This window comes from Gadus chalcogrammus, chromosome 11 (assembly GCF_026213295.1).
Source record: "Gadus chalcogrammus isolate NIFS_2021 chromosome 11, NIFS_Gcha_1.0, whole genome shotgun sequence".
Classification (NCBI taxonomy): Eukaryota; Metazoa; Chordata; class Actinopteri; order Gadiformes; family Gadidae; genus Gadus; species Gadus chalcogrammus.
Genome location: NC_079422.1, coordinates 21,013,369 through 21,040,945, shown reverse-complemented (window position 1 = coordinate 21,040,945; position 27,577 = coordinate 21,013,369). Strand labels below are relative to the sequence as shown.

Genomic DNA, 27,577 nt, shown 5'->3' with positions numbered 1-27,577 from the left:
AGATTAATGTCAGAATTCTGACTTTAATCTCAGAATTGTGACTTTAAATTCAGAATTCTGACATTAATCTCAGAATTCTTAGAAAAAAGTCAGAATTCTGACTTTAAAGTCAGAACTACTGGTACCTGTAAGGACCAACCTCTGTGGGAGAGACACTTTGCTTTATGCAGTAGGAGGAAGAAGAAGAAGCCAGTTCGTTAATGGAAGACCTAAAGGTGAGTGAAATTTGCACCAAAACAACACATGTTCCAGTTTCACTCACCTATTGGTCTTCCATTAACGAAATGGCTTCTTCTTCTTCCTCCTACTGCATAAAGCAAAGTGTCTCTCCCACAGAGTTTGACAGAATTCTGAGATTAAAGGCACCCAGTGCAACTTTCGAGGCTTAAAAATAAACATTCAATTTCTAGTCTTTTTTACACGTAGTAAGTTTCAATAACTCCATACCATTACATACCGACATTCAAGCAGCAAAGATGAGACGTTGTTGTGTGGTGAGAACTGATAGAAAATCGATAACAACAACAATGCCGCCATTTTCTTTATTTTTTGTAACCTACAATAAATAAAGCAGGCTTCCAGTCAATGGAAAAATGGCTTCTCCCCACCGGCGATTGTTGTTGTTTACGATTTTCTATCAGTTCTCACCACACAGCGACGTCTCATCTTTGCTCCTTGAATGTCGATATGTAATGGTATGGAGTTATTGAAACTTACTACGTGTAAAAAAGACTAGAAATTGAATGTTTATTTTTCATTGAATGTTTACATAAAGTTGCACTGGGTGCCTTTAAAGTCAGAATTCTGAGATTAATGGCAGAATTCTGAGTTTAAAGTAAGACAAGTGTTTTGAGACAGAAATCAGAATACTGACATTAATCTCAGAATTCTGACTTTAAAGTTAGAATTCTGACTTTAAAATCAGAACTACGGGTGCCTGTAAGGACCAACCTCTGAGAGTTCTGACTTTAAAGTCAGAACTATATATTTTTTCTTATGTGTGGCCCTAATCCTCTTCCGTAGTTCCCCCTTCACCGGCACAAAAAAAATTGGGAGAAAAAATAATACTGTCTGTGCCCTCTATTTTGCAGTGTAAACATGAACATTAAGGTTTGAGAGCAAAACTTTTCACACTGCAATCAAAAAATAGATTTGAGAGCAAAACTATCAACACTGCAATCAAAAAAAATGTTATTACAAGTAAAATAAATGTGATAAAAAAATTATTAATGGGAATCCAAAAGTTTTGTTTGCGAATCCTAAAGTTTTGCTTGCGAATCCAAAAGCTTTGCTTGCTGTTGAGCTGAAAGATGTAAGACACGTCTCTATTGGCCAGTCTCGATCGGAGTGACAGCATGGCAACATCTATGGAGGTAGATTTGTGTCTTTATTATGCAATCAAACAAAATAGGTTTGAGAGCAAAACTTTCCACACTGCAATCAAAAAATAGATTTCTCAGCAAAACTATGGACATTGCAATCAAAAAAAGCAAAGCTTTTGGATTCGCAAGCAAAACTTTAGGATTTGCAAACAAAACTTTTTGATTCGCAAACCAAACTTTTTGATTCGCAAACCAAACTTTCGGATTTGCAAACAAAACTTTTGGATTCCCATTAATATTTTTTTATCACATTAATTTATCTTGCAATAAACAATTTTTTGATTGCAGTGTCGATAGTTTTGCTCTCAAATCTATTTTTTGATTGCAGTGTGGAAAGTTTTGCCCTCAAACCTATTTTTTGATTGCAATGTGGAAAGTTTTGCTCTCAAACCTATTATTTTTTATTGCATAATAAAGTAATATAATAAATCTACCTCCATAAACATCCACAGTTAGTAACGAGAGAGGGAGTTTTGAAGTACATGATGAGACAGAGCGGGACTCCCATTAATATTTTTTTATCACATTTATTTTACTTGCAATAAAACATTTTTTGATTGCAGTGTCGATAGTTTTGCTCTCAAATCTATTTTTTGATTGCAGTGTGGAAAGTTATGCTCTCAAACCTATTCTGTTTGATTGCATAATAAAGACACAAATCTACCTCCACTAAATGTTCAAAATTGACAGACCTATTTGGTGCCGGCCTGCCGGGGTCAACAACCCAGCAGGTGCTGCTGCGCCGGGAGACGAGCGAGTGGAGGCAGGCATATATGCTAAGTAACGTTAGCCTGGGACTAGCTAGGCTACATTTTGAGACATGTCCTAAACAAAGTAGAAAACCTTTAGATTTAATGTGATGTGACCTAATTAACTGCACATTTGTGACAACATATTAGCCCAGAGTTGAAGGGTTGTGACTGCTAGTTCTGAGCTGTAAATAGAGATGCAGAATCAAGCTGTATTGTAAATACAGATGAGATACTTTGAATTTTAGCACAAAATAGACGTTACATATACAAATAATTTCAACATGTGATCAACAACTCACATGTGTGTTATCTTAGTTTCAAGTGTAATTTAATACATATGTTGGATGATCGAGCTGTTTTTTAACTTTGAAAGTAAGTTGACATCTGTTTCAAACGCCCGCCTAGTCGGGACGTTTGAAACACACATGCGGGACGAATGAAACAGCATATTTTAAAAATAAACTATTGAACTTACTCTTGTTTTTATGCAATATACCGGACAACATAGTAGTGTACTCGTCATTGCTAAAATTTCACATAATTCTGCATAATATAAATAGGTTAAAATATATTTTTGGCCCGTGCGTAATTGTGCGTAATTGTCAAGATGCACATTTCGATTAAACCTCACCTTTCTTCTTTTGGACGACTAAATTTGCATTAAATGTACTTATTTCCCTGTCCTAAGTCATGTTTAGGGATACACAATTGAACATCCTTTTATTTATTTGAACAAAAACTACCACGTCAACCGGATAACATGACTCCTGTTGCGTTTGAAACAAGTGTTTCAATCGTCCCGACAGCGACTACTGACACTTAAACCTTTTTTACCTCTAAACTTCAAAACTCTGACATCGCACACTTTAACACAGGTTAAAGTACTAATTCATCTGTCGTATAGTCATGTTATTATGGCATGAGACAAAAAACACAACTATTTATTACAAAAAAACGACCACAGGAAGGATTTTAGTTAGCGGTCTCGAAAACAGGTTTGGGGGATAACATTTGAACGGTGGGACGTCATTGCACGAAATTTCGTGGGGTTGGTCAGTCTTGCGTGCTGAACGTAGTGACGAAATTTGACGTGAAAGCCTTGCGTGGTTCTCGAGGAAATCGCTGTGTTTCAATCGTCCCGTGTTTCAATCGACCCGGCTCTCCCCTATGTGATAAAATGACAATTGGTAATTCATAAATGTCTCTATATATTTAGGGCATATATTTAGGGCAATGTATATATTGCCCTAAATATAACCATCGATAGAGAATTGAAAAAAAAATATCTTTAGCTGTGTGAACAAGTCTAAGACATGAATTACAGGTCTGAATAGATATGCATTCTCATATACGTGTATGTGCACATGTACATACATGTGCAAGTCACCGTTAAAACGAATGAGTTTCAGCTCTAATGCTGCTACTGTCTGTAATACGTTTCTATTTCGATTATTTGTCAGGATATTTTGTTATTATTGTCCGAGTCTGGTTGTAACTAATGCTGGGCTTACAACAAAAGATTTTCACACACAGGAGGTATGTTAACTTCCTGTTCGGGTTTCACACCTTTCTTGTCAGCAGCACCAGAGACACAATCTTGAAAAACAAAAACAAAAAAAAGCAACAACTGTAAGTTACAGTGCTGTACTATTATTTTGATGTATGTAGGCTATTTGATCAAGTACATACAGGGTTCTTCCCGTTTGTCTCGTCCCACCCCTAGTGCTGATAATGTAGTGGACTGTTCTGGACAGAAAATGCCAGGGCTGAATTTTTGTCCCAGTCCACAGACTGTGCCCTCTATTTTGCAGTGTAAACATGAACATTAAAAGGTTGCACTTACTCACAATTGAGTGAGAAACATGGGTCTGTGCGTCAATCAACTGTTGGCTAATTTCCCCTCAAAACACAATGCAAAACTGCAGTGGAGGGAAAGAGCATAGAGGGGAATCCCAATAAAATATATTCTTCCTCAAACTGATGACATTTGGTGTTTCTGGATGCGCTTCTTATTCACAGATTCTCCCTTCCCCTTGTTTTCAGATTTACAATTCAACCCATCTTTTCTTTTTTTTTCTACCCCCTGAACTACCCCAAAGTACCCCTTGGGGTAAGCATACCCTAATTAATCATCATGTAGACAAGATGATTAACGAGATTAACACGCTGTAACGTTACATGCTTCGAAATTCGACTTTGGATGTTTTTGTTTTCGACTTGCTTCTCATGTATGAGTCGACGATAATGTGGAGATATTAACCAAGCAGACCATCTAAAGGCAGAAGATAGATATACAGATATCATTAAGCACATATAGGTTCAGGCTCAGAACCAAATATTAAAAATATCTGGGAAGAGAATTGGGACTGTGGTGGAACAGGCATCTATATAGAATAAATGTTGGCAACGAGAGGAATAGGGTCTCAGGAATCATATTGATTGAATCAACATAACCCGATTGAGAATAGGACATACAGGGCTCAATCCCAGTCTGCATGTCTACTGGTGTAATTGAAAAAATCTAGATTGATATAACGATCTGCACTCCAGACCAGGTGGTGGCAGTACTTGTTCCGCATCCAACTACTAGATGGAGCCAGATGCCAAGAAATCATCAGAAAAGTAAAAACTTTAACCAAAGTTGGAATGTAGCCCCCCCAACCCCCCCCCCCCTCTGCCGACGTCATGTCATATGACTTCACATGATTGTAAACAGTTCCAGGTCGGATGACTGAACCCTCAGGCCGTAGGGTTAAAGAACAACCACTATATGTGTATTTTATGGAGCCAGCGTAGAATGAGTCGCGAAGTGCTTGCGTCCTGGCTGCGTTTCCTTCTCCCGCGGAGCTGGCAGTATGGATCCAAGGCATTCCGACCCACAGGTCCCCCTACCTGACGTAAAGCCCCCACAACCTGGCCTACAGCTCCTCTCACCTGCGCACAATGAAGAAAGCGACGAACCTACAGACTTGAGCTCTGAGGATACTTCGACTAGAGCTGAGTGCGGACTAACGAAGTGCCGGGGGTCGGACTGCAGCCCAAGCGCCCCTTCGGAAGGCTCTGCACGGCGGGTTCTGGAGGCTGTCAGCCCTCCTGCTCCATCAACCTCTCCCCTCAGCCTGCCCGGTGTCATGGATGCTGAGGGCCGGGTCGACGAGTCAAGGCTGAGGAGTCACATCTTAAAAAATGGTAAATCTTTTTTTTTCTTCCTCAAATAGTTGTTTAATTTCCTCCCTATAGATTGATAGGCCTCCCCCTTTGAAACTTTTAAATACATGACAATTATAAAACATATAAAGTCCCCCTTACATTTGAGTGGTGTATTATTCCAAAAGGTAAATAGCAGAGTGTAAAAGGCAAAGCTTAGTCTAATAAGCTATATGTTTGGGTGTCAAAGCCCCTGAAGGAGGAATAACTCGTGTCAAAAGTCCTAAATTCGAGGAGACCCCGTGGTATATATAGCCCCAGGTCAGGAGCTCTGTACAGAGACACTGTTATGAGAATCAGCCATTAACACAATGTATGATTTTATTCCAGAAGGGCTTCTGGGTCACGTTGTGTACAGTAGTTATACCACACACACACACGCACGCACGCACGCACATACATACATACATACATACATACATACATACATACATACATACATACATACATACATACATACATACATACATACATACATACATACATACATACATACATACATACATACATACATACATACATACATACATACATACATACATACATACATACATACATACAGGGGCGTTGCTAGACCTAGAGTTTTACTGGGGCAAAGGCCCCCAACTGCCAACATTTTTTTTTTTACGTGTGCACAATATGAAATAGATGGATACAGAAGGGTATGTACAAGCTTCAAAATCATTGTCACTGTCATATTGTAGGCTATATTAAAGCACTGGTAAAGGTAAAGACGCAAAGATGGATTCATGAGTACCGTACAATTATATTTATTTAAACACATACACATCTCAAAGATTTACAAATAAGGTAACTGACAAATAAACAAAAAGTCTCTTTATGACCTTCACCTCTTTATCAGGAGAAGTCTACACATCTATATTTATTTAGAAGCTGTGTGGAAACAGCATAATTTTGCCAGAACGACATGTACTAAAAAGGCAAGAAACAAGGTTTAAAACTAATAGAATTTCTGACTTAAGGTGAGGTGGCTCATTGCCACCAATCAACCTGGAAAATGTTATAGAACCATCAAAGCTCTTAAATTAAACTAAATAAGGCCATACACTACTGCATAGAGCCTTTTTTAATGATTATTTTTTCACTATTAAGCTGTATCGCCGCGCCTTCATGGTGGCAAAGCGGTCAATAACGTGGCTTTGACTCACTTTGCATAGTTGCTCCTTTTCAATGGACAAAAGAGAAAGTTGGTGAAGCCTTCCTTGCCCCATGGTTGACCTAAGCCAGGTGTGGAGCCAGTGTTGGGAACATTGTTGGATCCATATATGTTAAAAACACCCTGTATATCCATAATTTCCTTTTTTGTGTTAAGGAAGTTTTTGTCCACTAAAACTTCCTCAAGTTTTGAAGACAGACAATTTTTCATTCATTATTCATTTTCCGCGTGTGTGCGTGCACGCATGGTGTGTGTGTGTGTGTGTGTGTGTGTGTGTGTGTGTGTGTGTGTGTGTGTGTGTGTGTGTGTGTGTGTGTGTGTGTGTGTGTGTGTGTGTGTGTGTGTGTGTGTGTGTGTGTGTGTGTGTGTGCTATAAAACTACAGGCTACAGACGCTCAGTATTGAAAAACTGGTGCTAATTATGTGGGCAACATTCTTTAACAGCAATCAAGTTGTCATTGTTTGTGTCAAACAAGTTGTGAATTTGTTGTAACGTTAAAAAAGGAGATGACTTACTCTGGGCTGTTTCCAGCTCCCGTGGTTTCCAACGAAACATGATCAACAAAAAAACAAGGAATTGAAAGCTACTTACAATATGCCTAGGTTACATTAATTTCCCCTGATGGCAGCAATGTTCCACTTTCAGCTGGAATTCACGGTAGGCCTACATCAAAACCACGTGTCTTCTTTAGATTTCAGTTCCCTTTATTTATTCACACAGTTCAGCAGCGGCATTTATTCAGAATCAGAGCCCAAATTAAAGCTGCATTTAGGGTGACTATCACTACCCAGCAGAAAAATAGATGCACTATAAATGGTTTTGTAGGCCTATAGCAGTCACGAACATGAGCATAGTTGTGGAAATGCTGGTGTTAGAAAACAAAGTTGACGGGAATTAAAGTGCTGCAAATCTAGCATTAAAGGTTAATTTAAGAAGCTTCTCACCAGTCATTTGTCGCCTGGTCGCAGTGTCGAGTTTTTTTTAAAGTAGTTCACTAGTCGTAGCGTGCAAATAAATTGCAGTGTCAGAATTCTGAGAATTTTGTCAGCATTCAGATTTCTCAGAATTCTCTTACACTGCAAATTAAAGCGCTACTACTAGCAAACTAGTTTCAGCGTGACTGGAGAGAACTTCCTTAAATTAACCTTTAATGCTAGATTTGCATCAACGCTATTGTGTGAATTAGTATGGTTCTCTTTCATGGAAGCCGGAAGTGGGAGATTCCTTATTTTTTTTACCATTATTGTTTTATTAACAAATTTCTCCTACAGGGGATTGATAAAGTTCTATCTAGACTATTGAACAGAAAGAAACACTTGGTCATACTTTACACACTTTACCACTGAAACATTCAGAAGAGTCACGTGGACGAATCCGTAAATAACTGATTTTTTTCATTGGTTGTTGCGTTAAATCTTACCCAGATACAATAGGGCTATTTTCTGATTGGCTTTTATGTAGCCCCTTTCGTTTTTTGATTGGCTGGTAAGAGGCAGGCTCGACTGAAGACTCCCGAGGCAGCAGGAGATGTACTTGATGAATCCTGTCGATTCCATAGCGAGTGCGGCGCTTCTGCAGATTAATTTAATAATGATCAATGGAATTTTACTGGGGCACTGGAGACTTTTACTGGGGCACGTGCCCCAGTAAAAAGGGGCTGACGACGCCTCTGCATACATACATACATACATACATACATACATACATACATACATACATACATACATACATACATACATACACACACACAGAAACACACACACACACACAGCTGCTCCCTGCGGTATGCCCTATTAAATACATTATTAAATACAGTTAGTATCGAATACAGTTTGGATTAATACAGTTTGTGAATAATACAGTAATAAATACAAATAGTCTTAAATACAGTTAGTATTAAATTCAGTTAGTATTAAATACAGTTTGTGCAATACAGTATTGAATACAGTATTTATTAGTTATTATTGAATTCCCTTGAAATAACTCCACGTGTGGACTTAATGTACATCTGGAATGTATCACAATAATTCATTAGACCGTCTCTGTTGGAACAGATGTTATGCACCATAACAACACAGGCTATGATTCTGTCCAACAATAACCTGGGCCAGTATCCAGTTCCTCCTAGCTAGTCCACCAAATCATTCTGATACCAGAGAGCCTTTTATATCATCCTTATTATATTCAGAGAAGCCCCAAAGGCCCCAGCTGACAGCAAGCTCCGACCCCAGCATCACATTGGCTCCATCCCCTGTGGTCATTGAGGCGGGAACAAAGAACTTCTCCCTTTCTTTGCCCCTCAATCCCAGGCCCACATTCTTCCACCGCAGCCAGCTTAAGCTCCAACAGCATGTAGGGAACCATCTTTTACCGCGCAGTGCAAAGTTCCCCCTCACGAGAGGCAATTGATTACTCCCCACAGTGGCATGTGATACCTCAAGGATCACTAAGTAACAAAGTATCATAACAGCCCTTGTGTATGCGATAGGGGTTGGAATCATAACAATACTGATAATATTGCGATTCTGTGATAAACAATATATTGTTAAACAATCCTATAACGAAACCTCAAGATACATGTCAAACGATGAATGCAATATAAATGTGAAAAGGGGAAGTGCTGGATTTCGGTCTTTATTCATGGTCTAAACTTCCGTAGAAGTTCCCAATTTATTAAAAATATCGAATCTTTTTTTTATTTTTTTTACATTCCAACAAAAGAATAGATATATTAAATCCATATTTGGGACCAGTGTATCGATCCTAGTATCATATGAAGTAGGCTGACGATATATCACCCTATCGATACTTTGTCCCACCCCTAGGTGGAACCATCGTTTAAGAACGTGGCTCTGCATCGTGGATCCCAACAGCGTGTGTTCCTCTCTCTGCCTGCAGGGGGCGTCTCTCCCGCGGAGCGCGGCCTGGTGTGGCGCTTCCTGTTCGGCATGTACCCGTGCAGCTCCACGGCGGCCGAGCGCCCCCTCCTGGTGCAGCAGATGGCGGTGCGCTACCAGGTGATGAAGAGCAAGTGGCGGCAGTCGGTTCCTGAGGCGGTGCGCCTGCGACTCAACGGCACCGACGGTAAAGCGCAGTATGTGTTTGGAGGCTCCCCTCAGAGCTGGTGTCCCCCCACCCCGGACAGGTCAACACAAGCCAGCTCAAAAAAAACCACCCAAAATGAGTGTTGTGCTTTGTACTTTCGTACTGTTTTGTACTGTTTAATACTATACTGTACACAAACTGTATTTAATACTAACTGAATTGAATGCTGCATTTAATACTAACTTTAATTATTACTGTATTATACACAAACTGTATTTAATAATGTATTTAATACTGAATTAAACACTCACTTTATTCAATACTAACTCTATTTAATAATGTATTGAATACCGAATTAAACACTAACAGTATTTAATACTAACTCTATTTAATATTGTATTTCATACTGAATTAAACACTAACTGTATTCAATACTAACTCTATTTAATAATGTGTTTAATGCTGAATTAAACTCAAACAGCTGAGTTGGAGGAGGCGGTGCGGTACCACGAGCGCCGGCAGGCCCTGCTGCAGGCCCAGGAGCAGCGGGGGGAGGTCAGCGATAGGCTGGCGTTCCTCCAGCTCCAAGCCCAGGTCATTACCATGTCGGTTGTTGATGTTTTCACCGTGCTTTGGCACTCTGGGATGTGTCTGACTCGTTGGCCTGGGAGAACGTCTACACATGTCATTTCCCTTAAGTACATTATGTTTGTTGAGGGTATTCGTAGAACAGACAGTGCAGGCATTTTAACTCGCTTTGCCGACCTAACTAGCTAACTACTTATTACGCGAGCCTCCCACACCATTGCTATCAAACATTAGGTCAATGAATCCAGTTTATGTAACGTATCCAGAGGGCTTCTTCTCTGACGGCAGGTGTTGTTTGAGCGGACGACCTTTGACCTGAATGAACTGCAGGAGGCCATCAGGATCATTGATAAGGACGTGCCGCGAACCGACCGGGACCTCGACTACTTCCTGTAAGTCCCAGCCTGTCCTCATGGATGCGTGCACTGCACACCCGTGTATGTATATGCTTATTTATATACGTTTCTATGTGCCTCATTGCTTCTTATGTGAGTGTTTTTTCCGTGTTGACTCTGCAATCGGTTTCTAGGGGAGAAGGTTCTGGAAATCTCCTGGTGTTGAGAGATATTCTAATCACCTATGCTGCTTTTCATCCAGGTGAGACAAAACAATAACATTCAATTTCTCGTGGCTGAGGCTGGGTCTTGCTTCTGCTATTTTCCACAGCTGCTGTAGAAATATTGCAACTACTCAGCAACACTACCGTTAGATTGTGAAATCGTTCTATTGCTCAATCCAGTTGCATCTGCACGCTGCAGCAGTTTGGCATCTATTCAAACTCTGGTAGATGGTGTCCTGATTGTGATATGCCACCAAATTATGTGTTGTGTTGTGTTCACCTGTGGTTTGGGCGGGGTTCAGAGGTCAGCTACGCCCAGGGGATGAATGACCTGTGCAGCCGCTTCCTGGAGGTCCTGGACTCGGAGGTTGACACCTTCTGGAGCTTCTCCTGCTGCATGGAGAAGTTCTCCAAGGACTTCAGAGCAGATGGCCTCCATAGAAAAATAGGTGTGGTGACACATTGAATATGTCCATGCATGCTCAAGGGAAAAGGCAGAAATTACAATAACAGCAGCTGGTGAACGATATTGCAGGATGCATATTAGTAAGCTTTCTTTTTTCCGTATGACTTTATGGTATAGACAATTCAGAAGCTTATTCTGAGTAGAACTCAGAGGTGAATGAGTTCTTCCTGTGTGATCTGGATGTGTTCTAGAGCAGTGAAATACTTCTTCCTGTGTGTTCTGGATGTGTCCTAGAGCAGTGAAAGAGTTCTTCCTGTGTGTTCTGGATGTGTTCTAGAGCTGGCTGCGGCTCTCCTGAGGGAACTGGACCCTCAGCTCCATGACCACTTGGTCACAGAAGGCAAGGAGAGCTTTACATTCTGTCACAGGTATTGTTCACTCACAGCCTTGAACCCCAACTCCTAACCACTACCCCTAACTCCTTATCCCTGACCGTAACCCAATTAGAATTAGAATTAGGGCATTTGGCAGATGCTTTTATCCTAAGCGACTTACATCGGTCAATACACACATTTACACACCGACGGCAGAGTCAACCATGCAAGGCGACAGCCAGCTCGTCAGGAGCAGTTAGGGTTAAGTGTCTTGCTCAGGGACACATCGACACTCAGCTAGGAGGAGCTGGGGATTGAACTAGCAACCTTTCGGTCAACCCTGTGTGTGTGCGTGCGTGCGTGCGTGCGTGCGTGCGTGCGTGTGTCCTTCTCTCAGATGGCTGCTGCTGGGCTTTCAGAGGGAGTTTGAGCACGGGGATGCCCTGCGTCTGTTTGAGGTCCTGAGCTGCGACCACCTGGAGCTCATCTCGCAGCAGGTGGACCGCGCCCGCCACCGGGAGCGGCTGGCCCAGAAACACAGCCCAGGTGCAGCTCACGACTCTAGACCCGGTTAACCTCCGCCGGGGGTCCCTCTTCAGTCCTCCTCATCCTCGCCCCTCAAGTGTTGGAACGTTTACCCCAAAATGTGAACTTTAATGTATTAAATCAATGAATAACTTGGTCACGCAGGATATCACGGGAGGACACAAGAGGGGCTGTGTTCGAGCTGCAGTGGCGACAGGCGGTCTGTAGAGAGGATTGACCGCACTCTCCGCCTCTTTGATTTGTGTGTCCCCGTTGTCTCGTATAATACCGTCTGTTGAGTCGCTTAGCGGCCACTCCCCCACATATTGTCATGGAGCTGGGACTCCGCCCCCTACTGCTAGGACCAGGAGCCGATTGCCCGGGCGCCGCCTCACCGTGTGTCTCCCCCCCCCCCCCTTGCAGAGGACACCGCCCCGGCACCGGCGCCCAGAGCCGTCAACGCGGCCTTCACCTTCGAGCTCTTCATCTGCGCCACCATCCTTATCGACCACCGTGACGCTCTGCTCCGTTGCCGTGGCGACGGGCAGCTCATCCAGTTCACCACACGGTCTGTGTGTGTGTGTGTGTGTGTGTGTGTGTGTGTGTGTGTGTGTGTGTGTGTGTGTGTGTGTGTGTGTGTGTGTGTGTGTGTGTGTGTGTGTGTGTGTGTGTGTGTGTGTGTGTGTGTGTGTGAGAGAGCGCAGCCTCATTCAATTCAATTCGTGTTGACTGGTAAACGGAAGGTTGCTAGTTCGATCACCGGCTCCTCCTCGCCGTGGAGCCCCAACCCTAACCCTAAACTATTATACATAAATATAACTCCAAGACAAACCCTAACCCTCCTCGAGCTGTATTTGTGAGGCCCTTATTCCCAGGTACAGTCTCAAAGGGCTTAACAGGCCATTTATGTAGGACACCCCCCGACCCTAGTCCCATAGAGGGCAAGAGAAACTTCCCTTAATTAGCAAAGGGACGGTTATTAAAACGAAACCACAATGAAGATCCACAATGAAATCGTGTTGTGAAAACCCACAAACACGGGCGTGGAAAGTCCAAGGTTTTGCACTTTCCACACCCGTCTTGGTTTGAACATCCTCTCATGAGAATCCAGCAGTATTTATCTATGTTGTCATCTGAGCCTTACTGCTGTTGTGAGATGTTTCAAAACGAATCGTAAAGCAACCGACTAGATATTGATATTGCAAAGTGAATGATCCTGTTTGAAATAAGGCCATTGATATTGCATGAATGGTTGTAAGTCGCTTTGGATAAAAGTGTCAGCAAAGTCCCCTCAACTGTAAATGTAATTAAACTAAATTTTATTTTTAAAGCCCTTATTCAAAGGGCATAACATAACCATGGCAACCGGTCAAACAAATGTTCTCATTCTGCGCGCGCATCCGCCGTGTTGATAAACAAATACCCCCCCAATTGAACAAAGTCAAACCGTGTGAGCATGCCGTTCACAGACACCAGAATGAACGAGTCCACAGTAACGTTCATTAGGCAGTTATATAGTACGTTCAGTTCACGTTCGCCGAAAATACGAACGAGTTCATGAACTATCGTTCAATGAACGCGTTCAGGCACAACACTGATAACAGGCCATTTATTGATGACACCGCCCTGTACCTAGCTTACCCAGAGGGCAAGAGAAACTTCCCTTAATTAAGAAAGGAATGAACCTTGAGAAGGAACGCAGAGTGAGGGATCCCTCCTTCCAGGGATCCTAGTTTGCGTGGAGCGTCGGCGAGTTTGCAGGAATAGCGCTTTAAGGTGGCCCTCCTGTGTTGCAGCCTCCAGGGAACGCTGGACCTGGACAGCATCCTGAGGAAGGCCGAGGAACACTTCTACAACTACTGTAAGCGCTGTGCGTGGGACTTTATGAACGGCGGACGCCCGCCCAGCGGGAACAAGGAAGACTTCTTCTATCAGCTTCGCAGTTTATTCTTTTGATTTGATTATGGATATTATAACTGTATATCACATGAAGTCCGACTTGGTGCACAGTGTTAATGGACTGAAGAGGGATGTAAATATTGGGATTTGGGTATGGTAAATATGATATCAGGTTCTGTCGTAGGAGTTTGATCATCTTAGTTTAGCTCAGTGATTGGTTCATTATGCCTTGAAAATAGCTGCAATATTATATAATCGATATAATCTATTAATTTATATATCACAAAAATAATTGAAATATTTTTATACTTTGTGTATGGATCTTGTATATACATTTATATATGGTACTTATGTATGGATAAGTATAACTCCTAATGAATATATATTAGTACAACTTCTAGACTAATATATAAAATCGTAAACGAATATATATTAGTATAACTTCTAGACTGATATATATTAGTACAACGTCTAGACTGCAGATCGCTACTTCCGTACCTGAGTCCTAGCCTACAGTACTTATATTCTATGTAGCTCTAGCGGCTAGAACACAGAGTGTGATGTGCTACACCAGCTGCTGACTCGCTGGGTCAAATGTAGGTTGCCGGCATAAGATATGCAATGCTGCCGGCCACAGGAACCAGAAAGGACTTCCAGTGGGGAGCACGAGCGGACCATAGGATTGTTTCACAATGCACAAAGCGATTGAAATAAAGGTCAATTTTTGATAGTTGTTTAACTTTGCTGGATGGAAATGTGGTGTGTATGTGGGTCACAGCGATAAAGTCTTTTGAAGCGATCTAAGCATTCAGACGGGAGCTGGGGTCGGTTATTAGCACGAAATTGCAAAGTTCTCAGAAAGGATGTTGAAAATAAACGAAAGAGGTCGCAGTTTGTGGTGTTTTCAACCACTGTTGCAACTCTATAAACAACAACAGGACGTGTTGGTTTGAACATCCTCTCCTGTTCTAACCAGCTCGTGACAATCCTGCAATATTTATCTATGTTTTCACATATATTTCACACGGTACTTTCCCTAAATATTCTGATGGTTCCAAGTTGTAGTCATCATATGGTAATCATGTTTGTAGGTAAGCTACAATGTATACTGCTTATTTTTTTAAATGCATTGGTCATTCTAGTTGGACAGAGGTTGCTTTAAAATATATTTCACTGTTTGCACAATACAGCGTCATGTCGGTTACACTAACTTTCAACATTGAGACACAGAAAACGTCCAAAACATAATCGGCAGAGATACTTCTCTAGAACCTTCTGAATGTCCTGGTCGACTGTCGTCCTGACACCCTGGCCGGTCTGGGGAATCCCCCGTCTCCTGGATTGGGTCATGACGGTCCTGCCGGGCCGGGTCACCACTCTCGGGAGGGGATAAGTACCGGAGCGGCCAGTGAGATCAGAAGCAACTGGAAACAATAATCATAAATAACATCTCCTGAAAGACAGAGGTTACTGCCTGTTTCATTCTGGAATTAGAACCTGGTGTGGCTCCCTGCTTTAACAAGTCTGCATTTAGGCAAGTTGGGGCTTGCATGCTGCAAACCTTTCTTTATCAACCAGGACAAGGTTCATTTTGTCCCCTATGTTGGTCCACTGGATGTTATATAAAGACTGTGTTACAGTTTTGTTTTTTTGTTGTAATATAGGCCCTATTTATATTTTAACAATATTTGTATTTTCGTTTTCGAATATCGTGTGTTGCTGCTCGTGGTGTTGCGGTGGGTGAAGTGATCTCTCTTGCGATAGAGAAGTTGCAATTCCCATTTTCACGGATTCTGATGCAATTGTGTTGTAGCTCCGTGCAACACGATAAGAGGAACTATCAGGAAATGGTTGAGAAATCGTCGGTGCGGTTTATGTGAAAAAAGTGCATTCTGCAGTCAGCGTGAAAAAATCTGATATATTGGCAGAGTCGGCTCCAGAGCAGATCTACTGGAGGGGCATGGGTCGCCAGCGGGGGGGCACTGCCTTTTGTGAAATATTTTAACGCAAAAAAAGGGGGAGGGCTGTCGTGGATGCTAAACGCAAATAAATGGAGTTTAACCACCTCTGCTATGTCATAAATAGTTTATTCACATCAACAGTTTATGAACCTCCAAAAAAACATTAAGTAGGCCTGGCACTGTTTATAAACCTAGAGAACAGCCTCCACAATAATCAAAAACACCCCTGACAACATATAAGCTTTAAGCCCAGTTCAGACCAAAGATTCACCTTGCAACGGCTTGCAACTCGCAACTCCTTGCGACTCGACGGGCTGCGACGTTCTAAAACTGGGCCGTTCACACCATAGACATCATCATCATCAGCAACTGTGAACGCTCTGGCACAGCTGAGAGCCGCAACAGCATTATTTGCGTAGGTTAGGTTAGATTAGTTAGGTTTGCAATTAGTTAGGTTTGCAATTAGTTTTATTTTTATTTTGCTTGAGAGTAGGCTAGAGTTACTGTGTTTTGTCATTCTCCGGATATCGGATATTTTTATGCTGGAGTGGACAGTACGGTACCGGGAGAGTAAGGCCGTGACGTACAAGTTGTTCTGTGCTGTGATTGGCTGAAGAGAAATAGTTAAATTGCCGCGTTCTAAAACTGGACCTTGCGATTTCCACAGCATTAAGAAGACCCGTGTAATATAAGGGATAATGTATAGAACGCCGGTCATTATCGGGAAAATAAATAAAATAATGACCTGTGGTAGGAGGGGTATTAATGACCGCTAGGGGGGGCACGGCCCCCAAATGCCCCCCCTTAGCGCCGACACTGTATATTGGTCTCTATGTCATTTCTCAATGGCATAGAGAGACCAATATATCCAAATATATGATATATATAAAATCACACTGATATTTAATGTATTAATCAGATTGACATTGAACGTGTCGTTTTGGAATGTTGAACGTATAACACAATAAAATTGCAAAAAATGACTGGTCTATTTATCTTGAATTGATGACGTGCTTGGAAGGAATCCTACTACTCCATGTAGTCCACAAAGTTACCATGTTGATATGTGGTGGCTCAAGTCTCACGCATTCGCAATTCAACCCATGCTCACACGCTCACACACCGCACTTCGTATTTCTCACGCAGAGAAATTACCAGGATAGCGCCCACCAACTTGCGCCGCTATTTTACAGAGGAACAGATAGGAATCAAATGGTTTCCCGTACGTAGGGTAACCAGACGTCCTCTTTTGCACGGACATGCCCTATTTTTGAGACACTTTAGAAAAAAATGTGTGGTGGAACTTCAAAATCGTCCGGGATTTTATTAAAGCCTCATACATGTAGGCTACGCCCTCCCCCACTCAGTTCGGTTCGCTTTGCATTGGTGGAAGTGAGTAGAGTGTTTAAGTAGAGCCTTCAGATTGGACGGTTTGACATACTGTCATGTTTTGTATTTATTTTTTTACCATTATTGTTTTATAGGGACAAACATTAACACATTTCTCCTACAGGGGATTGCTAAAGTTCTATCTATTGAACAGAAAGAAACACTTGGTCATACTTTACACACTTTACCAATTGGCCTACTGGATGCCACTGATAGGCTATATTTTAAGCATGGGACTGAATGCCACATAAATATATAATTATGTTTTTGCACGTTTGCAACGTTTAAAAGTTCAGGGGAAAGTATAGGCCTATGCCTCTACTGGTGTGCAAATAGCCTTTGGAGGCAGTGTTGTTTCTGAATATTAGTGTTAAGGGACAATAATGCTTACTATCATACATTAGTACTTCCAGCGCTTGGCTTGCATGAGAGCGAGGTTTGCTGGGTTGTGGTTGCTGGGGGTGGGGGTTCGTTTTCTTCCACTACAATCAGGGTGACGTGACGTGGAAGGCAGGCTGTTTAAGCAGCTCCATCCGCCGCAACTCCTAACTCCCCCCTTGCGCACTGGTGAAAACCATGGGCATTATTTATTAAATTGAACTTATTATTTTAGTAGTTAATCCCCCTGTCTATTTTAACCATCCTGGTTCTCTAATATTAATGTTCATAACACAACCAGTGTCTAGTGCACTCTTGTCATGATACACAAAACACACAAAAACAGACAGACGGGCCCAACAATCTAGAAAAACAATTAAAATGATGAGTGTTAAGCGTCCTTCACTGCTCATATTGCCACTTCCTGAAGAGAAAAGAGAATACATTTAGAAAAAAAAATGCAAACTTTTACAGATTGTTAAAACAATTAATGTTGGTGAATCAAAAACACAGTCATTATAATTTATCCAAAATACATGTGTGTTCTGCAGATTTCAACTAGAGAATGGCTTCCCTTTATGCACACACACAGTCACTAAAACACACAAACAAACACAAAAACAGACAATCTAGTCCTAACACAAACTATGCCTCTAAAGACGTTTATGTGGATTCAACTACGTCTTGTTCTGGGCAGTATTAATTACCACACACCCACAGAGTCCTTTTTGGGCGGTTTCTCACATCCTCAGTTTGGCATGGGAATTTTCCTGAACGCAACAGAGTTCCCGGTGTTGGTCGACCCCTGGACTTCTGTGGACGAGTGGTAGGACTGTGACTGAACAAGAGAGAGTGTGAGGGTACAGACTAGGTGTTAAAAGGTGGAAGGAAGAGCGGGGAAGGGAGAACAATAAGAAAAAAAAAACGTAAATTTGACCGACAATAGTTGCGTGCAAATTGAGCGGGGAGGGAGGTGGGGGAGAGAGTGAGGTGTGAAAAGGTGGGAGGTGGGGGAGGGTTGTGGAAAGAGCGGGAAAAAGAACAATGGATGCAAATGAAAACCCCAAAAAATAAAAACACTGATTTTACTAAATGAAACAGACAATCTCCGAGGTTACAATGGTAATTTGTGGTATTTCGGTGCACCTTCTATTTTTGCTTTAAAGCTTCAGCTATTTTGCGGCATAATCATAAATGCAGTCGACAGGTCTTTGTCTGTACGAACAAGTAATCCTAAAGGATGGTTTATTAGTGCTCCTATATTAGTTTATGGAGCAGACTAACTGGGATACACCAGTGGACCGTTATGGTGCGCCTAGGCTCAATGACCCTTGCTCCAATGAACGCTGGCCCAGCGGGTTCGCGCTCCTCCCGCCAGATGTCGAGTGACATCTGGCAGTTCTTTTAGGAGAAAATGGATCCCAACAAACAAACCTGGCTAACCGTGCATAAGTCAATCAACACGACAACTTATTTTTTCAAAGGCTCTGCTTACCTGTGTTGACTGAGAATACAACGCTCGCCGAGTTGAGTTGTCTGGAACGCGATCCTCCTGGCTTGCTCGCCAATTGATGTGGAATAAAGTAATAATAAACTAATTAGATCCTTTGTGGTGTGGTGGTCTTGTGCTAGGTATGACTTGGAGAGTGGTAAATGTTCAACAACGTGGCTTATCTAACAGAGACACAAGGTAAACGGGCTTGCGTTCTGGAGGTTTTTCATGAGGCATCTCACGAACACAGGTAAACAAACAGTTATATTGGGAGTGGGCGGAACGGTAAATTGGCCACACCTACATGTTCTAATATACCCAGGTAATCCTTTGGTCAGTCTTGGCTTAAACGGAAATGGCAAACTGTCCATGTTTGTAGTCTTTAACTTATCTATAAAGCCTTATATGGTGTTATCCATTATGTGGTGATTAAACCTTTCATTACTGTGGTTAGCTTGAAACATGTTGAAACATCAGAAATAGCATGGACTAAAATAATTTACATCATAGCCTACATTGGTCATAATAAGTGAAACAATATATTGCTGTCGGTACAGTAAAGATGTTCATAGAACCAAGTGCACGTAACAATCACTAGGCTAACCCATTCTCTGTATACAGCAGTAATAGCAGCTACTGCAGATACTACACAATGAGTGTACAATAAGTGCGTACATTAAGTGCCAGGACGTACAACATACAATGGTGGGCACAGAGTCTGGTGAACTCTGAACAAGTGAGTTTTAAGTCTTTTGCAGAGGCTGGTGAGTGACTCTGCGATCCTGACATCGCGGGGCTCGTTCCACCACTGAGGTCCCAAAACAGAGAAGAGTTGTGACTTCGCTGATCGACCTTTGCTTGCTCTTAGCGATGGCGGTACCAGACGTCCAGCTGAGGTAGTTGAGCGGACGGATCGTGCTGGGTTGTGTGGCTTGACCAACGCTTGGAGGTAGGCAGGGGCAGTTGACCCTGCCTACCTCCAGTTGACTTAACATTAACAATAACTCAAACTATTCAAAACATTCCAAAACCATTATGTGAATAGTTTGAAAATGTTTTTATGATCATTACCACCAACTTACCAATCAAACGGTCACATACTCAAAGCTCGTGACCCAGAGCAAGCTTCTGTTTGTTGTTATCCTGCGGTAGCTACTGGAGCTAGCTAACTAGCTAATCCACATTTGGACCTAGCACTAGAAGACAACCCTAAACTCCAACCTAGCTAGCCTGGCTCGCTCTCGTGCATCTGTGTTTGTGCTCGTGCATGATTGCGCGTCTATGTACTTGGAATGGGTGGAGTCAGAGTCAACGTTGAAGGAGAGGGGGTAGGACCATTTGAGTTGTGTATTTTCAAAATCTGCTGGCGTATCGCAAATCCCATACCCAACCTTTAATCTAACTTTAAAAAAGTCATTTTGAGTCATCTGTCTCAAGTCTAAGTCAAGTCTCAAGTTATGAAGACCAAGTCAAAGTCAAGTCGAGTCTTTTATCAGTGTTAGTCAAGCACGTCTCAAGTCCTCAAATTTGCGACTCGAGTCTGACTCGAGTCAAGTCATGTGACTCGAGTCCCCCATGTCTGGTTTATGGACAAGCTTCTGGTTTTCCTCGTCGTCGTTTAATATGTCGAGGCATATTAAACGGCGATGAGGCATGGCATCTTGACAGGCATTTAGAAAATCAGAGACGTTTCTGAGTCCCTCGGCATCTTTAGGTTGTATCCTAGGCCAATTGGTAAGCTTCTCTCTGAATGCTCTCTGAATGGCAAAAGGCTGGCCGTAGCGACGAGTGAACTGGTTCCAGGCATCCTGGTAGGCTTCATCATCGTTTCGGAAAAAGGTGCCATCCAGCACATCCAGCACTGGGCCGCCAACATACTTCTTCAGATAATAGAGTTTTTCAGCTGGAGTGATAGCTCTTTGGTCAATGAGCGAGGAAAACTATGCTTTCCAGTCAGTGAATCGTATTGGATCACCATTGAAGACGAATGGCTCTGGAACAGGGAGCCTATTCAAGGCTATGCTGTCTTGAAAGACCTGAGCCAGTGAGGAAATGTCTTTATGAGAGGGTGTTGCAACATGGGATGGCGAAGCGGCAGTTACAGGCATGTTCTTTGTGTCCTTATCCTTTTCAATGTTGATGCAGTCAGCAGCTTTATGTTGTGTCCTTATTATACACATTCAGCTTGGCCTTAGCTGCTCGCACTTCCTTCTCGGCCTGCAATCGCTCCAACTCATACCTTTGTGCCTCTAGAGCTATCCTCTGTTGTTCTTCTAACTCTCGAATCACTTCCCTTTGTCTCTCTTCGGCTACCATCATCTCATAATTGGTTTCCTTCACTGCTAGTTCTCCTGCTGCATCCGCACGTGTGGCCGCCATAGACGAAGTCATGGAGTGATGGTCAGACTTGCTGTGACTTGTCAAGGACGCGGCGGATCCATAGACAGACTTTGTATAGTCACGGTGGAGGAGTTCATGAAGGCGATGTCTTTCTTGCTCCTTATTAAACTCAACTTCATCGTCTATTGCTCTGTTGTGGGCAATGATAATGATTTCTGTGGTGACTGATTCACATGTATCGACTCGTCGTCTGACATCAGTGGAAGGTGTGGCAAGATCTCGCATTTCAGAAAACTTGTTAATTATGTCTTCCTTACTTTTCCTAAGTTCTTCCACGAGAGACCAGAGGTCACCATCTGGCATGTAGGACTTCAGTTGATCTCTTGCTTTGCGTATTTTGAGTTTCCATTGCTCGTACATGGAGAGCAGCCTTTTCTCCATTTTCTTGGCCTCCTCCACTTGTAGTACACGCATCTTCTCTGTAGGGTTCCGTGCACGTTCGGAGCGTCTGGAACCTTCAGGTGGGTCATCCAGTTTACCTTGGAGATGACTCTGACCTTCTTGCACCACTTCAGTCATTTCCTTCAGGCATGGTGCGTCTGCCACTGAGTGGAGCTCCCTCTGCAAATCTTGAACTTCATGCTGAGAACCAGCTATCTGCTCCTCTGTGTCACTAACGTGACCTGACTTTCACATTATCAACTCCAAACTCAGAATTATTAAGCCAGATGAAAACCCCTAAGCAGATACGATCAAACTCTTAAGCAGTTTAAAGATAGAATATCAGAACCCCAGCACAAAAATAACTAGCACAGTTACATTAATGTGCAGACACTCAAATAACTGTAAATGTTCAGGTAAATACCATGATAAGCACAATTTTCAGATAGCATGAAATGCAGTTCCTTTTTTTTTAAAATGTCCTTAATTCTAAAGTGTCCACATGAATGTGTCCGTCTGTATAAAGTTTGTATCAACAGTTCCTTCGTTGTAGATGAGCAGGTGAGTATTAAATGTTCCCTGGTTCAGTTTAAGAAGCTGTTAATGTGTTGCTCACCCTATTGGCAGTACCGTAGACCATATAATATGGGGTAATACTCAGTTCTGCGTCAATGAATGCAACTGTACTTGACCAATGCACCGAATCCACGAGACCGCTCCCTGGATGGCCGTAGTCAGGGGCGGACTGGCCATCGGGAGGTTCGGGAGTTTTCCCGAACGGCCGGACGATTTCAGGCCGAGCCGGCCGGCCGTAATTCTTTTAGTTTTTTTTTTTTTTTTTTTTATTCTTTTTTTTTTTTTTGTTGTTGTAAAAGATGTAAAAAAAAAAATAAAATTAAGTAAGCCCTGATTTGGGGTGGCCTGCTGCCGGATATTTACTTACAGCGCGAAACGGAGCTCTTGCCTGACGGTGAAACGGGGCCGATGTATTACTGTCAATTTAGAGGGGGGAGCACCCCCACAGTGTATGGGGGCAAAGCGAGCGGCCGAGGCGAGCGGCTAGTTTTTATTATTTTACACCGTTGCAAAATTCTACGCGCGCTATTCCCGCGGTCTCATAAAAGGCCCATCCCAAAGTCCCGGGCCAAATTTTTGGGCCAGTCCATCCCTGGCCGTAGTGGATCATGCGGTGACATGCTGGAACATGTGCTGCTCGATGACTCCATGTGAACAGCATGGGGCGATGTAGCAGTATCAGCAGCAGGCATTAGTGGTGGATTTAATGATTTGTTTCCGTGACCCAGTTCGCGTGATTCAGTTCGCCAAGAGGAGTCGTTCGCGAATCGTTCGTTCGTTCGTTCGTTCGTTCGTTCGTTCAGTCGAGTTTCCGGTAGCACTAACTCCACTGATTCTGACTAACTCAGCTGAGAACCGTAACGGTGAATCGCATCATGGAATGCACGCCATTGCACGGTTCTCAGCTGAGTCAGTCAGACTCAGGGCTACCGGAAACTCGACTGAACTGGGAGAAGTCGTTCGCAAATCGTTTGTTCGTTCAGCCTGGTTTCCGGTATCGGTAAATCGCATCATGGAATGCACGTCATTGCACGGTTCTCAGCATCAAAATAAATGCATGGAGGAAGTGGTTATTTTAACAGACCTTCATAAGAATCATTGACAGTCTCCGCACCGCCTGCGAGCGAGCCGAGCGCACCCTCTCCAGCAGCACCCAGGGCAGCATTGAGGTCGATTCCCAGCACGAGGGCGTCGACCTCTCCCCCTCCATCACCAGAGATCGCTGCGAGGAGCTCAATGCAGACTTTTCCGGGGTACCCTGGCGCCCGTGGAGAAGGCCCTAAGGGACAAGGCCCGGGTTCAGGTCATCGTACCGGTTGGGCTGCTCCACACCCGCGTCCTCAAGATCCAGAAGCTGCTTCTGGACGGTCCCAACTGTCACGACTTGACTCAGGGACAAGGACTCAGAAGCAAAACTCAGAAGACGGCAGTATGTTTAAACCAAAAATGCTTTACTAGAAAAAGGTAACAAAAAACGCTCTCATGGAGGATACAAAACTATAACCAAAAGGTGCTCGCTTAGGAGTATACAAAACACAGTTAAATACGGTAGTGTCTGCAAGTGTCAAAAACTAAGAAATCCTGAGGCTTGACAATACGCTGGGGACGCAAGACGAACTGACATTAGACAAAGGAAAACAAGGGCTATTTATACATGAGGGAGGGGAACACAGGTGAGACGAATCAGAGACCGGGGAGGCAATCACAGTTGAGAAAGTCAAGTGCCTGAAACGAGAAGCAAAATAAAACAGGAAGTGAATGACATGAGTGGTATTAACTTGGCTCAACAGAATTAACAAACTTTGCGTGACATGACACCAACCTCAAAAAGAGCATCAACCCTGATGAGGCAGGGGCCTATGGAGCAGCTGGGTGCATCCAGTCCCTGCTGTACTGTACTATCCTATAATTATCATGTTTAACCCTTTTTTTATATATTCTGTAGTCTCATATTATCAGTTTAACACAATATGTATTATATTCTATAGTATAATATCATTATGTTTAATCCAATATGTATATATCATATATTATATCATTATTATGTTCAACCCTGTTTATATGTTCTGTTTTATAAAATCATTATCATGTTTCACTCAACATGTACATATTGTATATTATCACGTCATAAACATGTTTAGGCAATATGTGTGTGTTCTGTATTATCATATCCGTATCATGTTTAACCCAAACTCATTTCTCCCAGTCACAATCTCTCTGTCAATGGTTATGTCATCGCACAGCTGTGCAGGCAGCCCTTTTGTCCGGCGATAAGTCTGAATGTACAGGACCTGCTTCTGCTGGACGTCACCCCCCTGTCCCTGGGAATTGAAACCGCTGGAGGGCTCAAGTCTATGAAGGGGATAGAGCCATGAACAAGGACAATACAATTCTGGACAGATTTGAGATGACAGGTATCCCGTTACTGGTACTCCCTTCCCCAAGAGGAGACCTTTGACATTGATGCAGATGGCAACCTGAATGTATCTGCTGTGGACAAGAGCACCGGCAAGGAAAACACGAACACCATTACCAATGATAAAGGCTTGTATCCCAATATATGCAGGAACCCGATGTATGCTATACCCTGATATATGCTGTAGCCAGTACCCATGAATCTAGAAACTACATTATGCAAACAAAACTAGGCGGAATTAATGGTGGAATTAAATAAGTTCTTGAATACTTATGGAACATGAGTGACCTACTTATGGAACATGAGTGAACTACATATAGAACGAGTAAACTAGGTATGGACCATGCGGGAACTATGTATGAATTACGTATGGAACATAAGTGAACTACATATTAACTAAGGCAAGGCAAGGCAAGGCAACTTTATTTATATAGCACTTTTCATACACAAGGCAGACTCAAAGTGCTTCACATATAAACATTGTCATACAATAAAATAAAATAATAGATAAGTAAAAGAAAACATATGCAAGAAATTAGTAAAATAGAAAGTGCAATGTATTCAAGAGAAAATTAAATTGAAAGTTAAAAAGGCTTTTTAGTAAGTAAAATTGAAAGTGCAATGTATTTAAGATCAGATCAACAGTCTCTCTGGAACCCAAGTCGGGACTACAACCCGACCTAAAGGACAATATTCTAGGACTCTAACCCAGCTTCTAGGACTCTAGCCCAGACCAAAGGCCTTATTCAACAAAACTCAGGACTCTAACCCTTATACAAACTCAGGACTCTAACCCTTACAAACTCAGGACTCTAACCCTTACACAAATACAAACTCAGGACTCTAACCCTTATACAAATACAAACTCAGGACTCTAACCCTTATACAAACAAACTCCGGACTCTAACCCTTATACAACCTTTCTCTCTGGTATCAGATCATGCATTTTTCTGGTAAAAATAGAAAATAAAGGGAAAGTTAAAAAGGCATTTTAGTAAAATAAAGGTAAAGTATTTAAGATTTAGCAGAAAGCTAAAGCAAACATAAAAGTCTTCAATCTGGTTTTAAAGATGCTCAGAGTTGGGGCAAGTCTTAAATCCTCAGGGAGTTTATTCCAATCTGTTATAATTAACAGATTGGTCTCAGAAGATCTTAGTGTTCTAGAAGGCTTATGTAGTGGAAGCATATCAGTTAAATATTTTGGGCCTAAACCATGTAGGGATTTATAGGTTAGCAACATGATTTTAAAATCAATTCTCTGACCTACAGGAAGCCAATGTAACGATTTAAGAATTGGTGTAATATGTTCAAATTTTTTGGTCTTTGTTAATACTCTAGCAGCAGCATTCTGAACAAGCTGAAGCTTCCTTAGAGTTTGTTTTGGGAGACCTGTAAGGAGACCATTGCGGTAATCAAGCTTACTAGTGATAAAGGCATGTACAAGTTTTTGTAAGTCTTCGGTGGACATGAGCCCTCTAAGTCTTGCTACATTTTTAAGGTGATAATATGCAGATTTTGTAACTGATTTGATGTGACTTTCAAAATGTAAATCAGAATCCATGATAACCCCTAGATTTCTGGCTTTGATTGAGGTTTTCAGGGACAGAGAGTGAAGGTGTTGGGTTACTTTAAGCCTTTCCGTTTTAGCACCAAATACAATTATCTCTGTTTTATCCTCATTTAGCTGAAGGAAATTTCGGCACAACTAAGTATGGAGCATGAGGGAACTACTTATGAATTACGTATGGAACATGATTGAACTACGTATTAACTACGTATGGAGCATGAGGGTACTATGTATGGAACATGATGGAACGACGCATGAATAACGTATGGAACCTGAGTGAACTGGAACATTAGTTAACTACGTATTGAACATGAATGCAGAGCAGTATGAACCTCACAGGGTGTCTGTCCAATATCACATTGAGCGCATGGACCAGGAGGAAATAAGGAAGGAATGAAGTTGTTATCTATATATCTAGGAGGTGGACCAGGACAAGGCTGAGGACGAAGCCCAGGTCACCTCTAATAACTCTCCGGAATCTCTGGCCTTTCAACATGCAGACGGAGATGGCCTTCAACATCCGTAGAGGAAGAGAAGCTCCAGGACATACTCGGCACGGAGGACCAGAAGGCCATTGTGGACAAGTGCAACCACATCCTCTCCTTGCTGGACAGGAACCAGGTGAAACCCAGTGTCATCATTAGTGATGGATTCAATGATTGTTTTCCTTGATTCAGTTTGCATCGATCAGTTCGCCAAGAGGAAATCGTTCAGAACCGTTCGTGTGACATTCGTTCAGTCGAGTTTCCGGTAGCTCCTTCGTTCTCATTCTCAAACGATCGTGGAAGTCGGTCATCAATCAACACAACATTACAACTTTAACCAAACGCAGCGGGATTGGGGGGTGTAGTTGATTATTGGATGTTTAACATATCAGCAAGATAATAGACATGATGTAGCAATGATGGTGGGGGTCCCGGGTGTAGAAAGAACCATTAAAGAATAGACTGATTGACGAGGCATGCAAATATTATATTAATCTGGCATGAAACAGAAAGTAAAAAGACAGCATGCATTTACCATTTCCCTGATTTTGAATCATATTATTGTACGTTCGCTCACTAAGCCTCTTCCCTCTTCACCGCTCACAGTCAGTGAACGA

The 27,577-nt window shown here is 42.4% G+C and overlaps 1 protein-coding gene and 1 pseudogene across 4 annotated transcripts; both read left to right on the top strand.

Moving 5' to 3' along the window:
• The first annotated feature begins 4,854 nt into the window (after positions 1-4,854).
• On the top strand, positions 4,855-27,019 carry si:dkey-238d18.4 (TBC1 domain family member 15). 4 transcript variants are annotated; one of them, XR_008896930.1, is made up of 11 exons: positions 4,855-5,323; positions 9,418-9,603; positions 10,046-10,158; positions 10,441-10,544; positions 10,682-10,749; positions 11,014-11,160; positions 11,455-11,545; positions 11,889-12,037; positions 12,440-12,584; positions 13,813-17,268; positions 26,976-27,019. XR_008896930.1 is itself a non-coding variant. In XM_056601936.1 (10 exons), exons 1-10 carry the CDS (start codon positions 4,990-4,992, stop codon positions 13,970-13,972), a joined length of 1,497 nt encoding a protein of 498 aa, XP_056457911.1. In that variant the 5' UTR covers positions 4,855-4,989; the 3' UTR covers positions 13,973-17,501. The 4 variants fall into 4 exon arrangements, 2 of the variants coding, with proteins under 2 accessions (XP_056457911.1, XP_056457913.1); XR_008896931.1 differs by lacking the exon at positions 26,976-27,019 and adding an exon at positions 12,182-12,236 and having other exon boundaries at positions 13,813-13,901; XM_056601936.1 differs by lacking the exon at positions 26,976-27,019 and having other exon boundaries at positions 13,813-17,501.
• LOC130392332 (heat shock-related 70 kDa protein 2-like) lies at positions 22,470-27,147 on the top strand (annotated as a pseudogene).
• The last annotated feature ends 430 nt before the right edge of the window (positions 27,148-27,577 follow it).

Excerpts from the sequence above, each read along its gene's own strand:
- si:dkey-238d18.4 (XM_056601936.1), top strand. The coding sequence starts at position 4,990 with ATGGATCCAAGGCATTCCGACCCACAGGTCCCCCTACCTGACGTAAAG. Across the intron at positions 10,159-10,440 it reads TCCTCCAGCTCCAAGCCCAG|GTGTTGTTTGAGCGGACGAC; the intron begins GTCATTACCATG and ends CTCTGACGGCAG. Across the intron at positions 11,161-11,454 it reads TGGCCTCCATAGAAAAATAG|AGCTGGCTGCGGCTCTCCTG; the intron begins GTGTGGTGACAC and ends GATGTGTTCTAG.